General features: G+C 39.6%; 1 protein-coding gene across 2 annotated transcripts in view; it reads right to left on the reverse strand.

Moving 5' to 3' along the window:
• klhl15 (kelch-like family member 15) overlaps positions 1–24,302 on the reverse strand; it is a 41,663-nt gene that overhangs the window by 3,342 nt on the left and 14,019 nt on the right. Inside the window, exons 3-7 of one of the 2 annotated variants that reach the window (XM_034168146.1) lie at positions 18,419–18,527; positions 16,619–16,757; positions 6,589–6,777; positions 6,115–6,339; positions 333–494 (exon numbers count right to left, since the gene is read on the reverse strand). In XM_034168146.1, the coding sequence (XP_034024037.1) occupies positions 333–494; positions 6,115–6,339; positions 6,589–6,777; positions 16,619–16,757; positions 18,419–18,438 (735 nt within the window). In that variant the 5' untranslated portion in view covers positions 18,439–18,527. The remainder of the gene's footprint in view (positions 1–332; positions 495–6,114; positions 6,340–6,588; positions 6,778–16,618; positions 16,758–18,418; positions 18,528–24,302) is intronic. The other variant, XM_034168137.1, reaches the window with a different exon arrangement.

Genomic DNA, 24,302 nt, shown 5'->3' on the forward strand with positions numbered 1-24,302 from the left:
ATGTCCAAAGTTCAACCACACCATGTCCTTATATGTTTCTACTGCATTCCTACAATGTTGTACAAGTTCTTACTGCACTCACTCAATTTTTGGAGGATGCAATGTGAACATATCTGAATGTGAGGGCGTTTAATGAAGTAGTCACAATAAAGCTCCAAGTTTCTCTGAAAAACAAATACTGCTTTCACTTTAATTCCATGTACCATGTTGCACTTTTTCTACAGAAGACAAATATCTGTGATTTTTCACATTAAAAGCCTTTCAACCACTCAGAGCAAAACTACAACCGGCTGTCCACATGTGCAGAAGAAGGTAGTCAGTAAATGCCTCACCTTCTCAAAGATGTTAGCAGGTGTCATGAGGCAGAAGCGGATAGACTGGATGATGGTGTCTGTGTGTCTCCACCGCCGCCGGTCGTGCCTTAGCCATGCCTGCACAGCTTCATACAACTCAATTTCTGGAAAGCGACTCAGGGCGTCACTGTTCAGGTACGCCTGGTTAAATAAAGACAGAATCGAAGAGAAAGTGATTTGGCTGGTAAATGTATGGTACCAACATGACATGACTACATCATGTTATTACTGCAGAAAATGTGATAAAGTAGCAGGAGAAACAAGGAAGCAAATACATTCTCTCATGGATTTATTTCTGGTCCTCTGAATAAGACTTCAAACAAATTAGTATAACTTCAGCTATGGGAAACAGCAAAGGGGCTTCAGACAAGGAGCTGTCCACCAAAAAGTCAAAAATAAAATCTATGTATCTTCTGAGCTGTCCTATTTTTATTTAATATCCAAATTATTTTTAGCAAGCATTAATTGCTCTCTGTGGTCAACCTTGAAGGGACATCCCAAAAGCTTCATGTTGTTGCTTCATTATGAAAGAAGGGTGCCGTTGGGTTTTTCAGTGTGCAGCAACAGATGAGAATTTCTGATGCTTAAATAAATAAAAAGCAAACAAAGACAGGGCTTAAAAAGTAATTTAAATACATGCAATTATTGTGTTATGAGGGAGTGAAGGCAACCTGTGTCCTTATGGTGGGCCTAACAATGATATCACTAAAAGATTGCTTTTACCTTCACAGTCTACACTGGCCCTGCTCAACAACACAAATGCAAAAGGACTGATTCATTTTTCAGACTTTTGATTTGATTTTGCTGTGAAATAAACAATGACTCAACAAGGAAAAGTGACTCATTCATTTGTGAAAAACTGATCACTTTTCAAGTGATAAAAGAGAGATATTTGAGATATACTTTTATTCGGCACACAAAATATTCAAATAGAAAAAATGAACAATTCCACAAACTCAAACAAAACTAGTGAGTCCGAAAGTGTGGGCTGAAGCAAAGCTTATAAGCGCCCACCCCTGCTAGTACAAGTCCATCAATTCTAATTAGTCATATTTACATAAATACAAATTCACTACTACATGTCAACACACAGACATACACATCTGTTAAGGATTTTATATATATATATATGTTATCACTGTTAAACATTTGTACCTTTTGTCTTCTTTCTGATGAGAACGGTGTTGTGCTGTTTGCACTTAAACCCGAGAATGTACGTGTTATTCAACCTTGTTGGAGCTGGATGTACTTATTATTATTATTACACAACTTGTTTTCGACAACATCAATATACTATTCACTTATAATTATATTTATATAGTACCAGATCACAAGAAAGTCAACTCAAGGCACTTTATGCAAGTAAGGAATAACCTTACCAACCCCCAGAGCAAGCACTAGGCAACTGTGGTGAGGAAAAACGTCCTATAAGGAAGAAACCTCAAGCAGACCAGGCTCTTGGGGGTGACCCTCTGCTTGGGCCGTGCCATATATACCTATATACTTTACATACATAAATATATACATATATATACATACATATACACGGTCACTTATATACATATACACCTTACATACATACATACATACATATACACATATACATTAACACATACCCACACATATACATACATACGCATACACATACCCACACATTCAAATATACAATAAGTCCCACTTATAAATTGAACATTCCCTATAAATCAAATTATATTTTCTTCTTTATGATACCTAGACATGATGTTCTTTTTGAGTACTTTCTTAAAATCTTACTAAGGTACCACTCATTCTAACCTCTGTTGAACATTCGTTCCATTTCTTCACCCCAACCAAAAACACACAAAAACCCTTTACATTTGTTCTTACTGGTGGTTTCATAAACATTGCACAACCTCTTAAACTATAACTGGATTCCCTCATGTCTCAGTAAGGCTTGGTTTTTCACTCGAAACAAAGTTTGAATTGTAATGTAATCGACCAAATCTATGAATTTTAATAAATTTAAAGACACAAATAGAGAATGAGTTTGTTCACGATAATGTTTATTGCAGATGATTTGTATGGCTCGTTTTTGCAAAAGGAATATTGGATTGGTGTTTGATTTGTAAGTGTTTCCCCATGACTCAACACAATATGTCATATATGGTACCATCAGAGAATGATATAAAGTAAGTAACCCTTCTTGTGGCAGTATGTCTTTGGCTTTATACAAAATGGCTATAGTTTTTGACAATTTTGATTTGACATAATTTATATGTGGTTTCCAGCTAAGTTTATTATCAATTATAACACCTAAAAATGTATTCTCTGTTACTAACTCAATTTCCTTATTGTTTATAGTTAAAGTTTTACATTTGGGTGCCTGTTTATTTCCAAATATAATAAAATTGGTTTTCCCAAGGTTGAGTGACAACTTATTAGCATCAAACCAAACCTTAAATTTTTCCAGTTCTTTCTGCACTATGTCCACAAGCTGTTCAAGATTTTCACCGCTACAAAACACAGTTGTATCATCTGCAAAAAGGACACATCTCAGTGAACTCGACACCCAACTTATATCATTTATATAGAGTATAAACAACAAAGGACCCAGCACTGAGCCCTGCTGAATCCATATTGTTCTTCACAAATGATGTTATGCTTCAGTAAATAATCATTTAATCTTTTAGCAAATATTTTTTCCAAAATTTTGGAAAACTGTGGCAGGAGTGATATAGGTCTATAATTAGAAAATGTGTGTTTGTCACCAGTTTTAAACAGAGGAATTACTTTGGCTATTTTCATTTGAGAAGGAAATTTACCAGTACTTAGTGACATATTGCAAATGTAATTGAACGGTTTTACTATACAATCAATAACTTTTTTTAATAAAGCCATATCCAAATTATTAAAATCAGTCGATTTCTTACTTTTTGAACCATGAACCAGATCAAGTATTTCCCTTTCATGAGTATCACCAATGAACATTGAAACAGATTTGTTAAATGATGAATTATTTACCCAGAAGTTATTAGTTCATGAGTCAATTTTACTGGCAAGACTTTTACCCACATTAACGAAGTATTCATTAAAGTGTTCAGCAATAGACTTGTTATCAATCGTGATGTAGTTGTTACTCTGAAAAAATGAAGGATAATCTCTAGTTACTCTATTCTTTTTTATTTAATATGTTCCATGTGTTTTTGATGTTATTTCTATTTTTGACAAGTAACTCACTATAATATCTTTTTTTACTGAGTTTCATGATATTGATTAACTTATTCTTATATGTTTTATACTTACTTTCAGCTTCCTTAGTTCATAGTTTTATGAATTGTTTATATAGTAAGTTTTTCTTTTTATATGCCCTCTGAAGCCCCTTAGTTATCGATGGTTTATTGCTGTATTGATTTTTGTGTATTTTGTCAACAAATGGACAGTGTTTATTATACAAACTGGAAAAAATGGAAATGAAAGCATCCTGTCAACATCATCAACAAAAACATCCGACCAATTCTGACTTCATAAATCCTCCCTTAAATTTTCAATTGTTTCAGGTGTTACTTATCTACTCATGAATTTGGTATTGCTTCGATGCTTACAACAACCCTCCAATGCAAAGACTGAGAAAACTGGCAAGTGATCACTGATATCACTGACTAGCAGTCCCCCACCAAGATTACTGGATATAGCATTGGTTAAAATATTGTCAAAGAGTTGTTGAGTCCATAGTTATTCTGCTAGGATGAATGATGGTTGGAAACAGTCCTAAACAGTACAAGGTGTTTATAAGTGAGGTGATTTGTAGATGATTGTGAGGGTTTAAAAAAAAATCTATATTGAAATTTCCACAGACAAATAAATGCTTATTTCTGTTGATTTTGTTGTACATTCCTAAGATAACGTCTCCAAAGGTGTTAATATTTGTCCCAGGAGCTCTGTAAATACAACTAACAACTATGTTTTTGGAGTTTATACTCGTAGATGTAATTTCTATGGTAACACATTCCATGATGTTGTCCACTGTAAATGACATGTTAAAGAGTTTACAGTTGTAATCTGACTTTACATATAATGCAACGCCTCTGCCCCTTCTCGTCTGCCAGTTAACCAGGAACAATTCATAACCATCAAGATATAGCAGATCTTTATTATCCTCATTTAACCATGTTTCTGAAATTGCAATAACTGAAAAACTTTTTTTGGATGTTTTCAAACAATCATTAACGGTGACAGATTACAAGAAAGACTTCTGCTGTTGAAATGTATAATTGAAAAATCTTCAGCATTGATTTTATAATTTTTGAATTGTTCTTCTGTAAAATATTTGCACTGTCTCACAATATTCTCACTGAAAAAGGTATCAGGATCATTTTCAGATTCGAAGGGGCGGTTAGCAGAGTTATTATAATTAAATGTATCTAGACAGAGCTCCTGGGCAGAAATAAACCGATCATTATCCTTAGTCATTATGTCTCTCTTGTCTCCGGGTGTAGATGATGTGGATGAGTGGGTTGCTCCAGTCTCCTTCATGATGCTGTGTTGTGTTTGAGTCCTCATACCTATTGTTCATATTTGTCCAACTCCTCGATGTTCCTTATTGCCATAACTTTTGCTTGTTCTGGTGATCCGTTCAGTTTAATGAATATTTTACAGTTTGAAGTCCATGTGTGCTGGATTTTTCCCTGTTTCTTTAAGAAGCGTGCTTTCCTGGCGATGTCGGCATTCCGTTTGGTGAGATGTTCACTGATGAATATGTTTGTCCCTTTCAGTTTTCTTCCTTGTTTTAACAGTGCTGTTTTGTGTTTTCTGTTGATGAATCTCATGATGACGGTTCGTTTATCACCGTCATTTCTCCGGGGCAGAGGGTGGCACGCTTCAATGTTATTTAAATCCATTTCTATACCTTTAGATAGGAGGAAATCATCAACCTGTTTTTCCACAGAGCTGACCTCCTGTTCACTGGGCTCCCCTCCACTCTCATCTGTTACCGCCCGTGCGTAGGACCGTGGTTTGATGTGAAGATCGGTGATGATGACGTCGTTAATTCTGGTGTACTGCTCCAATTCAGCCACTCTATTTTCCAGCTGCACCAGACACCGGTCTTTCTCAGCGTTCTGGAGCCTTAATGCCTTCACCTCCTCCACCAGATCATGATTGATTTCTGTTGTTGCTTCACAACAGAAATTTCCTCCGATAGAAAGTCCAGAGATTTTTTAATATCGTCACCTTCCTCCGCCGTCAGAACCTTCTTAGGCCCCATGGTCGGCTTGTGGGCTGCTTGGCAATCGCCGATGTTAACAGCCTGCGTTGTTGGTCACCGGGATGGATCTGCACTGCGGTGGTGCCACGCGGCCTCAGTGTTTCCGCTCCGATGGATCCGCGGTGGCTGCACGAGGCCTCGGGGAAGTGGCACTCGTGACGCGCGGCTTCAATGACGCACTGTCCAGTCGCGGGACTAAGTTGCCGGCTGAGGTGGTATTCCAACTGTCCGGGTTGGCAAACACCGGCGTGGCAGATGGCAACTACAAACACCACCTCTGAGGCACAAAAACTCAGGTACAAACTTTTTGCAGCTCACTCTCTGACACGCAGCTCCTGACTCGACACGCAGCTGAGCTCCTGACTCAGTGACAAGACTGTTGGTTTGCACTGGTCTCCACTCAACCCCCCGCCCCCCCCAAAAAAAACTTCACCCAATCAATTGATAATAAATAAATATAAAACCTTGCAGTGTGTAATGTCTGCAGTGAAGGTGGTTTACTTTTTTCAACAACCAAACCTGTAGTCTCTCGAGGCTGAGGTAGGACAGGAAGTCAGGCCGGTTCATGAGTGGGACAAAATTGTCAAGCAAGAAGTTGTCGAGTTGCTCCTGGACACCCTCAACACCCACGCTGAAGTCCTCTAGGAGGCGCATAACCTCAGCACAGTTTTCTAGACAGATCTTGGCCAACAGGAAGGAACAGCAAAATTCCACCGCCTCTGTCAGCTGGACATACATGGCCGCCTGCACTGACAGGAAGTGCGAGGAGGAGGAAACAGAGTGTGTTATTATGAAGTCCAAATTATTGACTGTAGACAACTCAACTCAGCACTGTTTCTAAAAATTAGACCCTGTGGAGGTTCTTTCATTACAGTATTGTAGGTATTTCACTGTTTGACCCTTACTTAACCAGGGCTGTCTCTTGAGACTGAAATCTTCAAGCTAAATTGGAGTGACATCATGTTACACATACAAAATGTGTCTCAGCATCACCTGAAGGATTTCTTGGACAGTGGGCATGCTGAGCTCCAACGACCCGTAATACATAAACCGGAGAATATGACCAAACCCTGCAGCTGTTAACCCCTTCATGTGGATTTTGTCCTGGTCCCTCTCCCTCATGTCTGCTGTGAACATCACCCGGAAGTAGTCGCTCTGCGTGGCCAGCAGGGCCTTGTGGGCCTGAAAGAAAAGCATTTAAAAAACTATTTAGCCAAAATTACACAACTTATGGAATTCAGGGACATATTTCTCATACTTTGTAAAATTACACCAATAATGCCACAGAGAATCAACTTCAGAACTACTATAGAAATGAAAAATATATTATCTAAAATTTCATACGAAATACTGCAGTTATGAACATTAAACAGAACTATGTACACATTTACATAATGACATCCATTCATCAAATACATCCTCATCATGTTGAGGATCACAGGGGGCTGGAATCTATCGCAGCACAAAAGGTGAGCATATGCCGAATGTGTGAAATGAGCTTTTGTGTTCTGGTTCACCCTTGCCATGGGAAGTGGGAAAAGTTAAAACTGGCAAGGACTTCCGGGTGAGCGCTTCAAGATGGCGTTCTAGAACCTCGACGGTCCTGATCAGATGTTAGAAAAACTCCACAAAACTCGATAAATTGACTTTGTACATGTTTATAATGACATATTATGCGTGGAGTTAGATCAAAGAAGAGACAAGGGGGTCCAAAAAATGACAGCCAAGAGAAGATTAATTCTTCAAACGCTGAGGACCAGATAAGCATGACGCAGGCCGTAGAGCCAGACGAAGGAAGCGAGCCAACTACTGCTAAAGCCTTACAGAATTTATGCGGTAATATAAAAGAAATGCAAAATGACATTAACGTAATGAAGAGGGATATCAAACAAGATTTGAGTAACTTCAAGGCTGAAGTGAATCAGAAGCTGGAAGAGGTGAGCGCGGATATTCGCAACCAGAGCTCAAGGCTAACAGAGTTGGAACAACGTGTGGACGATCTCGAGACAGTGAACATGGATCTGAGGGACACACTGCTCGATTGTCTTAAACAGCAAAAAACACTTCAGGACAAAGTTACCGACTTAGAAGGGAGATCGCGCCGCAACAATATCCGCATTTACGGTGTTAAAGAAGGGGCCGAAGGGAGCGCTATGTTAACGTTCATGACAGCATTCCTAAAAGAACAACTCTCCCTGAAGGAAGACCTGGATCTACAGATACAGAGAGCACACCGGTCATTAGGTCCGAAACCCCGGGATAATACGGTAACAAGATCTATCTTGGTCAATTTTTTCACCTACGGCATGAAAGAGAAGATATTAAAAGCGGCATGGGAAAAAAAGATAACCTTTGAGGGCAACAGGATTGCATTTGCACATGACCTGCCGACAGAAGTAAACAACAAGCTTAAAGAATATAAGCACATCAAGAAGATCCTCAAAGAGGCAAAGATTCGTTTTCAAACACCGTACCCGGCTAAGATGAGGATCCACTGGGAAGAAGGTCCATGTTTGTACAAGGATGCGACGGAGGCGGCTGAGGACATGAAGAAAAGGGGATATTCCGTACAAGTGCCAAGCCCGAGAGATGAGGATGGGCCTCGACTTTCCAGAGACACACACTGGAACAAAGTGAGCTGTTCACACATTGATCGCGCCCGCGAGAAACTCCGTGAATTCCAACGACAGCAAGTATAATCTGTTTAACAATGAGACCTACTTAATGTCATCTGAATATTTATAACTAGAAGACTATGTCTCGTTGACCCCCTGTCAACTAAAGTTTTTAGTGATGATCAGGATAAATAAATAACTGTTTGCTATGCTTAAAGGAGAAGGAACACTGTTTCAAGTGGAAAAGGAGACCCTATCATGGATGGGATTATCTCTCCTACAAGACTGGATAGGACGTACTGGGTGGATAGGGCAGAACGAGGCCCTAAGGTTGGAAGTCTTTATTTCATTCTTATTTTTGTTTTTTTTACTTTTACTTGTTCCACGTTCAAATGGTTTTTGTTCTTATTGTGTAGTCGGCGTAAGTAAACAGGTGTACGGGTATGACTAATAATAATTTTAGAGCAGCTTCATGGAACATTAATGGTATGAACAACCCTATTAAGAGGAGTAGAGTAATGTCCAAAATAAAAAAGGAGAAAATTCAAATTATGTTCCTCCAGGAAACTCATTTGTCTCAAACAGAACACGAGAAATTAAAAAAATATGGATTTAGAAACACTTACTACAGTTCTTATAAATCAGGGAGCAAAAGAGGGGTAGCGGTTTTAATACATAATTCTCTGCATTTCGAATTTATTAAACAAAAACGGGACAGCGAAGGCAGGTATATAATGGTGCAGGGAAAAATAGAGGATAAACTGACTACTCTCCGTTTATTTTCCACCACACTATGATCGGCACTTCCTGGGTAAAATCCTAGAAATAATATCCTCTGAGTCACAAGGTATATTAATATGCGCAGGTGACTTTAACACAATATTGAATGCAAATGATACAACCAACAATAAGAGGACAGTCACACCACAGGGTAAGCTGTTAAAGAAGGGCTTGGACGATTTACATTTACTGGATGTACGGCGGGAGATACATCCATTTGAAAAAGATTTTACGTACTTTTCCCCCCCTCATGCAGTATACTCAAGGATAGATCTCTTCTTGGTATTCAGGAATGATAGACATAGAATAGAAAGCTGCGATATAGGTACCAGGGATATATCAGATCATTCACCAATTTATTTAAAGCTTCATCTTGACAATAGACCTAAAAAGACAATATGGAGATTAAACACAAGCTTATTAAATAATAAAAAAAGTTATAAAAGAGGTCAAAGCAGAAATAAAAAAAATTTTACAGCTAAATGACAACGAACAAGTTAACCCTAATATTTTATGGGACACTTTAAAAGCTGTTATAAGAGGGAAATTTATATCATTGAGTACAGCTATTAAGAGGGCAAAAGAAAAACAACTTAATGATTTGGAAAACACATTAAAAAAATTTGGAAAGTGAACATATTAGGAATCAATCTACTCAGACCCTTGATTTAATTCGACAGATAAAGACAAAAATTTCAGATATCCATAAAGAAGAGGAGGAAAAGAAATATAAATTCTTGAAAACAAACATACTACGAAACAGGACCAAAGGCAACAAAATTACTGGCTAGGAAAATCCGCAAAAAACAAATGCAACAGTCAATACACACAATAGTAGATCCCAGCACAGGGAAATTAGAAAACAACCTTGAAGGAATAGATAAAGCATTTCAAACTTATTACAAAATTTTATATACACAGCCCGAACAAAGAAATTTAGAAGAGGTTAAAACATTTCTAAATTCATTAGACTTACCATCAATTGGAGAAAAGCAGAATGAAAGTTTAATTAAACCAATTGACAAGAAGGAGCTGAAAATGATGTTGAGAAAACTAAAAAATAATAAAACACCAGGTACAGATGGCCTGCCAGCCGAGTGGTATAAAATGTTTGAAGAAGAATTATTACCGGTATTATTACAATCACTGAACTGGACACTAAAGAAAATGACTATACCACCTTCATGGTCAGAGGCGATTATCACAGTTATACCTAAGGAAGGCAAGGACAAAACACTGTGCAGCTCCTATAGACCAATATCAATTTTAAATCAAGATTATAAATTATATGCACTAATAATATCCAACAGACTGAATTTATTTATTTCGGAATTGATTGAAGATCAGACCGGATTTGTTACTGGTCGACAAACTCAGGATAACATAAGACGCTCTCTACATATAATTCACCACATTCAGGCAAAAAAAGAGAAAGCAGTACTGGTTAGTTTAGATGCTGAAAAAGCCTTTGACTGTGTTAGCTGGGAATATTTATTCTTAGTTCTGAAACGTTTCGGTTTTTCTGAAAGCCCAATGAATAGCATCAAAACATTATACACAGCACCCACAGCAAGAATAAAGATAAATGGACGTTTAACAGACTGAATAAAGCTGGAGAGATCCACTCGTCAGGGCTGCCCATTATCTCCTACTTTATTTGCTTTATATATAGAGCCACTAGCCCAGGCTATAAGAGGAAATAGCAATATTCAAGGCTTAGAAATAAATTCAAGAGAACACAAAATAGCACTATATGCAGATGATGTTCTTTTATACCTCTCGAATCCAGAACAATCCATTCGGGCCCTCTTAGACCTATTAGACACATTTAGTAGTTACTCAGGATATAAACTAAATATAGGTAAAACCCAAATTATGACTTAACTATACACCTTCAAAAGCGAATAAAAATAGAATCACAGTAGACTGGTCTAAGAAAGCAATTAGATACTTGGGTGTATGGCTTACTCACAATTTAGGAGATTTATATAGGAAAAACTATGACGATGTAAATAGGAAGATTAAGGAAGACCTCACACAATGGACAACATATATATTAGATCTTAGAGCAAGAACAGAGGTGATAAAGATCTCGATACTGCCCAGGTTATTATATTTATTTATGTCATTACCTGTTAAAATTCCTCAATCGCAGTTTCATGAGTGGGATAAACAAATATCCAGATTTATTTGGAAAGGTCACAGACCTAGAGTTAAATACTGTACACTGAAGATCAAAAAAGAAAACGGAGGACTTTCTCTTCCTAGCCTACACGACTATTATCTTGCGGCCCAACTTAGGGCAGTTATACTGTGGTGTGATGACACAAATGAGGCTAGATGGAAAGAAATAGAAAGGAAAAACGGAGATATTCCAATACAAGCTTTGATTGGCGATTATAAATTGGCGGAGGCATGTCAAAAAGATTTAAGTCCGCTGGTTTCTTTTACATTATCGATTTGGTTCGGGGTGGTGAAAAAATTAAAAATGTGGGATCAGATAAGAGTTTTAAGATGGGCTGCATTCGACTCAGAGTTCATACCTGACCAAATGGACTCAACATTTAAAAACTGGTCTTATAAAGGTATAACTGCATACTGTAAATTATTAAATAAGAATGCCATGCCGAGTTTCCAAAATTTACAACAGAAATTTAATATTGAAAACAGAGATTTTTTTTAGGTAATTACAGCTACGTCAATACTTACTTACAAAAGTGGTGAAGATAACAGAATATAATGAGATAACGCGTTTGGCTACACAGACATACCACAATCAATGCAAATCGATCATTTCTAAACTCTACCAAGGTCTATTGAATGGCAACCGTAAATCAACAGATTATATTAAAAGAAGATGGGAGAAAGAACTAGATAAGAATATTTCAGATGAACAATGGGAAAATATGTGTAAATCAGCAATGTCTACCTCTTGTTCTTCTTATTGGAGGGAATTTTGTTGGAAATGTTTGGTCCGATTTTTCATAACCCCAAAACAACAAAGGAGAAATTCGGGAGCTGTTAAGTGTTGGAGAGACTGTGGGGACATGGAGGCCAACCACACCCACATTTTTTGGTCCTGCTCAAAAATTGCTGGATTTTGGAACAGTGTCATACTAGAAATTGAACGGATTATGGATTTAGAACTGTTGCAACCCATGTCGACATTATTATTAGGAGACCTCCCAGAGGAAATTACAAAAAATGACAGATATCTAATTAGAATGATGGGAGCTGCTGCCAAAAAAATGATTACCCAAAAATGGCTTCACCCAGATCCACCAACGTTGGAAAATTGGCTGAGAAAACTTGAAGAAACTCGCAAGATGGAAAGACTAACATATATGCTTAGACTACAACCAGATCTCTATGTAAGAAGGTGGGGGAAATGGCCTAATTTACATGGATCTGATGAATGATTGATCTTAAGCTCCTTCCAAATGTCATATAAATTACTGTTCATAAAATTTAAGTTTTTGCTAATGTTCATCCCTGACTTCTGTTTATATCATTCATCGGATAGATTATGTTACAATAGCCGACTGTTAATATGTTGTTTTGTCATTGTGAAATTGTTATGAAATGTTTGTATAATCAATTGTGAAACCTAATAAAAATTAAAAGTATAAAAAAAAAAAAAACTGGCAAATGAGACACTGATGAAGCAGCATATGCTAATCCTCTGCGCAGGGGATTAAATGGATTATGGAATAATTGACAATCTTCAACCATACCATCAACTCTGGGAGAAAAGACTCAATAGTCATCACTCAGACAACAACACAGGGAAAATCAACAGGATCCTGCTTTGAATACAACTCTGTCCAAAATAAACATCTACCACTGGGGCCTGGAACATAAAGACTGTGCACTAGCTGGGAAGATCTACCATCATAGTTGACAAGATGAATCACGACAAATTATGAATTCTCGATTTGTGTGAAACAAGATGGACATCATCTGAACAAGATGTGAAACTGGCAGTCAGTACAACAGTTGCCTGTCTATTCTGCCCACCAAGAAGAAAGAGCACCACACACAGGAGGTATTGCATTTGCCTTAACATCACAAGCATGCAAGATCACGATAAAGTCATCACCATCAGGATAATGACGTCCATGTTTCAAGATGAAGCACAAGAAGATGCAATAGATTCAATATTATGCTTCAATAAATGAGGCAGAAAAGTAGGAAAAGGATGAGATATCTCAGCTCACAGTGGGGAAAATAAAAGACACGTTAAACATCAATGACAATTTTGACCTTACACTGGAGTGCATAGCAGAGGATTTAAGCAAGTTATGGAGAAAAACTGACAGAAATGAGAATGGAGCAGATGATAATACTGACAGTATAAAAACAAGTATTGTCACATTTTCAGAACTCTGGTATTAACTTATTCCTGAAGTACCAGGTCTCATGACACACGTAACATGCTGGAAGTGTGTCAAAGAGTTTCACAGTCAGTACTGGCATAAAACAAGGCTCTCTCAAGTCACCTTTCTTGTTCCTGTTGGCTATTATGACAGAAAAAAAAGCAATGCTATGTCTGTAAGCTAGAGCAGCCTCTGAGTTCAGTGGAATTAGACAAAATGGGCACTCCAGACGAACTTAGTGACAGGCCGGCTACCATGTCTGTTAGCATTAGCTTAGCAACACCGGCTAAAGAAGATGGCTTATGGATTGTTGTTAGGCGAAATAAATCAAGCAGGGCTTGGTGCCGGATTGTGATACCTGGATCACACTCGCCACTGCGACCTGTAAACCATTTTTCAGCCTTGGACATGCCTGTTGATAGCCCTCCAACTCCACAGGTGACTTCTGCTCCTATTCCAGTCCAAAATGCCTGGGTTTCATTCGGTGGATCATCATATTCTACTTGATAGGCTGGAGAATCATTTTGGGATTACTAGGAATGTCCTTGCATGGTTAACATCATACCTAACCAGTCACTCTCATTGTGTCTTGTACAACCAACACTACCTCTACCCTTGGTGACATGAAATACGCGGTTCCACAGGTTCCACATCTTAGGCCCCCTGTTTTTCACCCCTTGGGCACATATTGGGGCATTTTGGGATTACCTCTCATTGTTATGCCGATGACACTCAGCTGTACATGCCAATAACTGCTGATAATCTTTTACACATAAACTCCTTAGATGATTGCCTTGTGTCAGTGAAAAGCTGGATGTCCAGCAATTTCTTACTTTTAAACTCGGACAAGACCAAAATGATGGTTCTTGGTCCAGTGAGACGGCATCAGCTTAACCTAGGCTCGTGTATCATACATCACACTGACAAAGTAGCAACTTTGGGGTGATTTCTGATCCCACATTGTCCTTAGACCTACACATTAGAGATATTACAAGGACTGCTTTCTTCCACTAGGGAAATATGGCAAAGATTCGTCTCATCTTGTCTATAGCTGATGCTGAGACCCTGGTCCATGCATATGTCTCTTCTAAACTGGACTACTGTAATGTCCTATTTTCTGGTTTACTACAGTCCAGCATTAGGGGTCTCCAAATGGTTCAAAATGCTGCTGCCACAATCTTGACAAGAAGCAGAAGGTTTGACCACATTACACCCATTTTGGCGTCTCTTCACTGGCTTCTTGTCTCTGCGAGGTCAGATTTTAAGGTTCTGCTATTAACCTATAAAATTATTCACGGACTAGCACCACTCGACTTAGCTGACCTAATTAAACCCTATGTACTGACCCGGGCTGTGCAGTCTCAGGGCGCAGGAAAACTTTGTATCCCTAGGGTGAATAAAAAGTCTGCGGGCCAAAGAGCCTTCTCTTATCATGCCCCTATTTTGTGGAATGATCTCCCTACAGCAATAAAACAGTCAGATTAGGTAGAGACATTTAAATCCAGACTTAAAACACATTTATTCTCCCTCTCATATGGGTAGCATACTGGCATAGTATGGTACAATGTTTCCTATCCTTTTAAATTCATTTTATTAGGAACGGAACTGGTCTCAGCCTCAGTTCATCTAAATTCTGGGTCCGTTAGTAAAATTAAAGCTAGCGGCTGGCGATCACCTTAGTATTCTCTCTGCTTTCCTGTCAATTTACTGCTGGTGTACTATACCTTTAGTTTTTCTGGTCAACTGATTCTGCTCTTTTTCTCCCTTTCTGAGGTACTGATGATGTTGCACAAGATTGACAGCTGCAAACCACAGGGCACTGGACTGACCACGAGATGCCATGCCTGAAGCTGACGCAGCATACTGCAGTCTGCGTTTGGAATAACCTTTGTCGCGGTAACAGGCCTAATGATGGCATGACAAATGAACACTGGCCCTGCATCCCAGAGCGCTGGATGACCCCCTGCCTGCAGCATAAATGCTTGCGTGGTCATCTCAACAATTGCACCTTGCTTTTGATGTTATTTTGATATCCTGTTTTCTGTTTCTTCAGCTTTGTAAAACTTTGTAAAAACATTGTAACTGTTAGAATGGACTAACCAGTGGGTCACCCCCCGAGTCTGGTCTGCTTGAGGTTTCTTCCTCAATATCAGAGGGAGTTTTTCTGAACACTGTCGCCTGTGTGCTTGCACTAGTGGTTGGTAAGGTTCGACCTTACTCATGTGAAGTGTATTAAGGCAGCTTTGTAGTGATCAATGATCTATACTAAGCCACCGTGCCAGGGCAGCACGGTGGCTTAGTGATTAGCACTGGTGCCTCACAGCAAGAAGGTCGTGGGATTGCTTCCCGGCCTTTCTGTGTGGAGCTTGCATGTTCTCCCCGTGTTTGTGTGGGTTTCCTCCAGTCACCCTGGTTTCCTTCTACAATCAAAAACATGCCTATTTAGGGTCTGCTCCTTTCTCTGCCCCTGACCAAGGTAGCGTCTACATCTGGACTTGAGATATATATATATATATATATATATATATATATATATATATATATATATTATATGACAGAAACTTGTCTTAATAAGGGAAGAACAAAGTACTCATTCACGGTGTGGCTGCTTTCTATTAAGAGGATGAACATCTATCGACACAGCACTGATGCTATTAGCATTGTATCAAATGGCAGGCTGCATTTAAAAACATTTTCCTTTAATTTCCAAGGAACTGGTAACATGAAAATGCTTTTACCTAACTGGACCCATCGGTGTACAAGATCAAGAAGAAAAGTATGCCGAACAGTTCTGGACACAGTAAATGGACTGCATTTATAGAGCGCTTTTCCATCTGCATCAGACGTTCAAAGCGCTTTACAATGGTTGGTGTCCATTTGGCTGCTCCCGTTTTGTGTTTGGGGTCTCCACAGCGGATACAACCAGATCCGCACTGATATTTGACACAGGTTTTACGCCGGATGCCCAATAATGCCTCATATTCACCCCGATGTGAGGGTGCTGCTATGCAAGGTACTCACTACACACCGGGAGCAACTACGGGATTAAGGACCTTGCCCAAGGGCCCTTAGTGATTTTCCGGTCAGGCTGGGATTTGAACCGAGGAGATTCAAATACCAGGTCTCAAGTCCAACGCTTAACCACTAGACCATCACCTCCCCACAGTGAAGATTTGCATGCTGACAATACACGTTATGGATTTCCACATGCTGTATCATACACCAAAAATGAAAGAAAGTGTGCTTGAGTACCTGGAAGTGGTGCTCCTCTATCAACAGTGTGACATCCAGCAGCAGACGCTCCTCGTACAGTGCCCGGAAACCCGACGACACACTCCCATCGTGCACCTGTGAAAGGTACACCTCCACATCCGCCCCCGACATAACGCACCTGGGGACGGAAGCAGCAGTTGGGATATGAAATCATTCTAAAAAAAATCTGTGAAGGTCCAAAAAGAGTGGGTAAAACTCTCTCTCTTATAAAAACAAACAAACAAGCAACTGGTGTGAGGCTGCATCAGCAATAACTTCAGGGAGGAGAATGCTGTGAGATACTAAGAGTATGTTTAGGAATATACTGTACTGCTGAAAACAGTGTGAGGCTTTCTGGCCTGGGAATGGCATTAATAAGACATCAAGCATTAAAAGCTCAGCTCTTCAACTGTTACATCCTAGCAAGCCAAAGAACACACTGTACAAACTTCTGTGCTGACACACTGGAGAGACACCCTCTAGAGCAAAAGGCAGGACAGGAAAAAAGAAATCCCAATAAAACAAACATACGTCCATTTACAACCCCAATTCCAATGAAGTTAGGACGTTGTGTGAAATGTAAATAAAAACAGAATACAATTTGCAAATCCTCTTCAACCTATATTCAATTGAATATACCACAAAGACAAGATATTTAATGTTCAAACTGATAAACTTTATTGTTTTTGTGCCGCCGCCTTCTCTGGGCCCGAGCTCATTTGAAATGGACAGACGCAAAGTGGAAAAGTGTGCTGTGATCTAATGAGTCCACATTTCAAATTGTTTTTGGTAATCATGGGCGTCGTGTCCTCCGGACAAAAGAGGAAAAAGGCCATCCAGATTGTTACCAGTGCAAAGTTCAAAAGCCAGCATCTGTGATGGTATGGGGGTGTGAGTGCCCATGGCATTGACAACTTACACATCTATGATGGCACCATCAATGCTGAAAGGTATATTCATGTTTTGGAGCAACACATGCTGCCATCCAAGAAACGACTTTTTCAGGGACGTCCCTGCTTATTTCAGCAACACAATGCCAAGCCACATCCTGCACGTGTTACAACAGCGTGTCTTTGTAGTAAAAGAGTGCGGGTACTAGACTGGCCTGCCTGGAGTCCAGACCTGTTGCCCATTGAAAATGTGTGGTGCATTATGAAGTGCAAAAAAAGACAATGGAGAACCCGGACTGCTGAACAACTGAAGTCGTACGTCAAACAACAATGGGAAAGAATTCCACCTGCAAAGCTTCAACAATTAGTGTCCTCAGTTCCCAAACGCTTATTGAGTGTTGTTAGAAGGAAAGGTGATGTAACACAGTGGTGAACATACCACTGTCCCAGCTTTTTTGAAATGTGTTGCAGGCATCCATTTCCAAGTGAGCAAATATTTGCACAAAAACAATAAAGTTTATCAGCTTGAACATTAAATATCCTGTCTTTGTGGTGTATTCAATTGAATATAGGTTGAAGAGGATTTGCAAATCATTGTCTAAAATGTAAATAAAAACAGAATACAATGTCCCAACTTCATTGGAATTGGGGTTGTACATTATGCTCTTCACTCCAACATAACCGTGCACAAAAATTTACAAAAAAAAAAAACAAAACAAAAAAACCCCCAAACAAACAAAAAAACCAAAACAAAACACACACAATAACCATGATTTACTATTCAACTTAAAAAAGAAAGCAAATGCACACATGAAAAAAGTACCTCACTCACACACAAACCCCAAATCTCATAAACGGTCACTCACTGAAATTGCACATGAAAACATACACACCCACACAACACACTCACCTCTGATTGGCCACGGGCATGTCAGAGGGGGGTGTCCGAGCCAATCAGAGGACAGTGCCCCTTGTTTCCAGCAGATGCTAACAAAGTCCCTTTTCTGTGCGTGAATCACCTGGACAACAAAGCCAACACAACCACCACGTTACAGCAGGAACGTCAAATCGTAATACAACGTAATACTTGGATGTGGCGGCCTCTACTGGTGGTTGGCTCTCACTGCGGTATTGTATCACTTCCTGTTCCGGAGCACAGCGGTGTTTTTCTGTATCTGTTAGCTGTTTAATCTGCGCAGTTAGATTGATCTAGTTATCTAGATTACGATTTGTTTCCCAGTGTAATCTTTACGTGCCTTAACTAAAGCACTCCTTCTGCTGAATCACCTCTAAATTATTTACACATTATTCACTTTGCGTGTTTTTAGGAATCCGCTAGCTTAGCGTAGCTACTAGCTCTTAGCCGATTTAGCATGGCGGCTTCTCCTGTCTCTCCCGCACTTTTCTGCTCTGGGTGTGAAAGGTTTAGTTATTCCTCGGCCTCCTTTAGCAGTAACGGTACTTGTAATAAGTGTAGCTTATTCGTAGCTTTGGAGGCCAGGCTGGGCAAATTGGAGACTCGGCTCCGCACCGTGGAAAATTCTACAGTTAGCCAGGCCCCTGTAGTCGGTGCGGACCAAGGTAGCTTAGCCGCCGTTAGTTCCCCCCTGGCAGATCCCGAGCAGCCGGGAAAGCAGGCTGACTGGGTGACTGTGAGGAGGAAGCGTAGCCCTAAACAGAAGCCCCGTGTACACCGCCAACCCGTTCACATCTCTAACCGTTTTTCCCCACTCGACGACACACCCGCCGAGGATCAAACTCTGGTTATTGGCGACTCTGTTTTGAGAAATGTGAAGTTAGCGACACCAGCAACCATAGTCAATTGTCTTCCGGGGGCCAGAGCAGGCGACATTGAAGGAAATTTGAAACTGCTGGCTAAGGCTAAGCGTAAATTTGGTAAGATTGTAATTCACGTCGGCAGTAATGACACCCGGTTACGCCAATCGGAGGTCACTAAAATTAACATTAAATCGGTGTGTAACTTTGCAAAAACAATGTCGGACTCTGTCGGGAATGTCGGGAATGACATGTTTAGCCGCATGTTCTCCTTGAATTGCTGGCTGTCTGAGTGGTGTCCAAAAAATGAGGTGGGCTTCATAGATAATTGGCAAAGCTTCTGGGGAAAACCTGGTCTTGTTAGGAGAGACGGCATCCATCCCACTTTGGATGGAGCAGCTCTCATTTCTAGAAATCTGGACAATTTTCTTAAATCCTCCAAACCGTGACTATCCAGGGTTGGGATCAGGAAGCAGAGTTGTAGTCTTACACACCTCTCTGCAGCTTCTCTCCCCCTGCCATCCCCTCATTACCCCATCCCCGTAGAGACGGTGCCTGCTCCCAGACTACCAATAACCAGCAAAAATCTATTTAAGCATAAAAATTCAAAAAGAAAAAATAATATAGCACCTTCAACTGCACCACAGACTAAAACAGTTAAATGTGGTCTATTAAACATTAGGTCTCTCTCTTCTAAGTCCCTGTTGGTAAATGATATAATAATTGATCAACATATTGATTTATTCTGCCTAACAGAAACCTGGTTACAGCAGGATGAATATGTTAGTTTAAATGAGTCAACACCCCCGAGTCACACTAACTGTCAGAATGCTCGTAGCACGGGCCGGGGCGGAGGATTAGCAGCAATCTTCCATTCCAGCTTATTAATTAATCAAAAACCCAGACAGAGCTTTAATTCATTTGAAAGCTTGTCTCTTAGTCTTGTCCATCCAAATTGGAAGTCCCAAAAACCAGTTTTATTTGTTATTATCTATCGTCCACCTGGTCGTTACTGTGAGTTTCTCTGTGAATTTTCAGACCTTTTGTCTGACTTAGTGCTTAGCTCAGATAAGATAATTATAGTGGGCGATTTTAACATCCACACAGATGCTGAGAATGACAGCCTCAACACTGCATTTAATCTATTATTAGACTCTATTGGCTTTGCTCAAAAAGTAAATGAGTCCACCCACCACTTTAATCATATCTTAGATCTTGTTCTGACTTATGGTATGGAAATAGAACACTTAACAGTATTCCCTGAAAACTCCCTTCTGTCTGATCATTTCTTAATAACATTTACATTTACTCTGATGGACTACCCAGCAGTAGGGAATAAGTTTCATTACACTAGAAGTCTTTCAGAAAGCGCTGTAACTAGGTTTAAGGATATGATTCCTTCTTTATGTTCTCTAATGCCATATAACAACAGTGCAGAGTAGCTACCTAAACTCTGTAAGGGAGATAGAGTATCTCGTCAATAGTTTTACATCCTCATTGAAGACAACTTTGGATGCTGTAGCTCCTCTGAAAAAGAGAGCTTTAAATCAGAAGTGTCTGACTCCGTGGTATAACTCACAAACTCGTAGCTTAAAGCAGATAACCCGTAAGTTGGAGAGGAAATGGCGTCTCACTAATTTAGAAGATCTTCACTTAGCCTGGAAAAAGAGTCTGTTGCTCTATAAAAAAGCCCTCCGTAAAGCTAGGACATCTTTCTACTCATCACTAATTGAAGAAAATAAGAACAACCCCAGGTTTCTTTTCAGCACTGTAGCCAGGCTGACAAAGAGTCAGAGCTCTATTGAGCTGAGTATTCCATTAACTTTAACTAGTAATGACTTCATGACTTTCTTTGCTAACAAAATTTTAACTATTAGAGAAAAAATTACTCATAACCATCCCAAAGACGTATCGTTATCTTTGGCTGCTTTCAGTGATGCCGGTATTTGGTTAGACTCTTTCTCTCTGATTGTTCTGTCTGAGTTATTTTCATTAGTTACTTCATCCAAACCATCAACATGTTTATTAGACCCCATTCCTACCAGGCTGCTCAAGGAAGCCCTACCATTATTTAATGCTTCAATCTTAAATATGATCAATCTATCTTTGTTAGTTGGCTATGTACCACAGGCTTTTAAGGTGGCAGTAATTAAACCATTACTTAAAAAGCCATCACTTGACCCAGCTATCTTAGCTAATTATAGGCCAATCTCCAACCTTCCTTTTCTCTCAAAAATTCTTGAAAGGGTAGTTGTAAAACAGCTAACTGATCATCTGCAGAGGAATGGTCTATTTGAAGAGTTTCAGTCAGGTTTTAGAATTCATCATAGTACAGAAACAGCATTAGTGAAGGTTACAAATGATCTTCTTATGGCCTCGGACAGTGGACTCATCTCTGTGCTTGTTCTGTTAGACCTCAGTGCTGCTTTTGATACTGTTGACCATAAAATTTTATTACAGAGATTAGAGCATGCCATAAGTATTAAAGGCACTGCGCTGCGGTGGTTTGAATCATATTTGTCTAATAGATTACAATTTGTTCATGTAAATGGGGAATCTTCTTCACAGACTAAAGTTAATTATGGAGTTCCACAAGGTTCTGTGCTAGGACCAATTTTATTCACTTTATATATGCTTCCCTTAGGCAGTATTATTAGACGGTATTGCTTAAATTTTCATTGTTACGCAGATGATACCCAGCTTTATCTATCCATGAAGCCAGAGGACACACACCAATTAGCTAAACTGCAGGATTGTCTTACAGACATAAAGACATGGATGACCTCTAATTTCCTGCTTTTAAACTCAGATAAAACTGAAGTTATTGTACTTGGCCCCACAAATCTTAGAAACATGGTGTCTAACCAGATCCTTACTCTGGATGGCATTACCCTGACCTCTAGTAATACTGTGAGAAATCTTGGAGTCATTTTTGATCAGGATATGTCATTCAAAGCGCATATTAAACAAATATGTAGGACTGCTTTTTTGCATTTACGCAATATCTCTAAAATCAGAAAGGTCTTGTCTCAGAGTGATGCTGAAAAACTAATTCATGCATTTATTTCCTCTAGGCTGGACTATTGTAATTCATTATTATCAGGTTGTCCTAAAAGTTCCCTAAAAAGCCTTCAGTTAATTCAAAATGCTGCAGCTAGAGTACTGACGGGGACTAGAAGGAGAGAGCATATCTCACCCATATTGGCCTCTCTTCATTGGCTTCCTGTTAATTCTAGAATAGAATTTAAAATTCTTCTTCTTACTTATAAGGTTTTGAATAATCAGGTCCCATCTTATCTTAGGGACCTCGTAGTACCATATCACCCCAATAGAGCGCTTCGCTCTCAGACTGCAGGCTTACTTGTAGTTCCTAGGGTTTGTAAGAGTAGAATGGGAGGCACAGCCTTCAGCTTTCAGGCTCCTCTCCTGTGGAACCAGCTCCCAATTCAGATCAGGGAGACAGACACCCTCTCTACTTTTAAGATTAGGCTTAAAACTTTCCTTTTTGCTAAAGCTTATAGTTAGGGCTGGATCAGGTGACCCTGAACCATCCCTTAGTTATGCTGCTATAGACGTAGACTGCTGAGGGGTTCCCATGATGCACTGTTTCTTTCTCTTTTTGCTCTGTATGCACCACTCTGCATTTAATCATTAGTGATCGATCTCTGCTCCCCTCCACAGCATGTCTTTTTCCTGGTTCTCTCCCTCAGCCCCAACCAGTCCCAGCAGAAGACTGCCCCTCCCTGAGCCCGGTTCTGCTGGAGGTTTCTTCCTGTTAAAAGGGAGTTTTTCCTTCCCACTGTAGCCAAGTGCTTGCTCACAGGGGGTCGTTTTGACCGTTGGGGTTTTACATAATTATTGTATGGCCTTGCCTTTCAATATAAAGCGCCTTGGGGCAACTGTTTGTTGTGATTTGGCGCTATATAAAAAAAAATTGATTGATTGATTGATTGATGTCATACACTCCTCGACCACGTAAAGTTAATTAACCCTGAACGGTAACATACGAGGTAAATTATGCCAATACATGGGCAGGTTTTGTCTCATCATAACTAAATGTTATGCAATGAAGTGAGTTTGGGCTCATGCCTGCTACCAAATATTATTCCTGCTTTTTAATCAAATGACAAATTATGGCACAGACAATAATTTTATGATTGAGTGTGATACAGTGTGATGCTAATGACACTGGTCAACACGATTTTTCTTGCATGAGTTTTTTTAAACAGACTTTGGGTAATTTGGGGCGCTGAATCCAAATCTGGTGTTAGCTTTTGCCAATCGCATCACGTTTTTGAGATTTTAAAACGCATTTCTCGTATCAAGCATTGAAGCAAAAGCTGTCTCGCACATCTCTTCGGCGCCATAATCAATATTACGGCTCTTGTTCACAATTTCCATCCTGGTTTAAAAACTATGCTTTTGAAGCTTCTTTTGTGCATGATTAGTGGCATCAAACTTGTGAGTGAATAAGTAACTTTTGCGTAATCCATCAATATGGAACATGCAGATTGTAAAAAATGTGATGTGATAGAGAAAATCTGAGCTCAGATTCAGCACCCGAAAATGACCCTAAAACAGTTCTCAAAGTTCATGCAAGAAAATAAATAAATAAATAAATTGTTGACCAATGTGATCGTCAATTATCCCCATCCACAGCAGTCTTGTTCAGCTAAATATCGCGCACTCTGGCCCTGATCAAGGCCCGGTTTCATAAAGCAGTCTAATTTTGTTTAGTGAACTAAACTCACTTAGTCGACTAATCTTTTGAAGTTAGTTGTTGCACAATGAAATTAGTTAAAGTTACATGACTAAAGTTTTTAACCTAGTACAGAGGAAGCTAATCTTATTTTTGGCAACAAAACTATGTTTTCCCCCAAAATGGTGGCTATCATGTACCACCACTTGATGGAGGAGGAAGGAAGGAGAGACTTGCAGCGGGAGCAGGTGTTCTGGGACCAGAATAATCCATTGGAGATGTTTACGAACGCAGAGATTGGGAGCGCTTCTCCTATGCT

This window comes from Thalassophryne amazonica, chromosome 1, assembly GCF_902500255.1.
Source record: "Thalassophryne amazonica chromosome 1, fThaAma1.1, whole genome shotgun sequence".
Lineage (NCBI taxonomy): Eukaryota > Metazoa > Chordata > Actinopteri > Batrachoidiformes > Batrachoididae > Thalassophryne > Thalassophryne amazonica.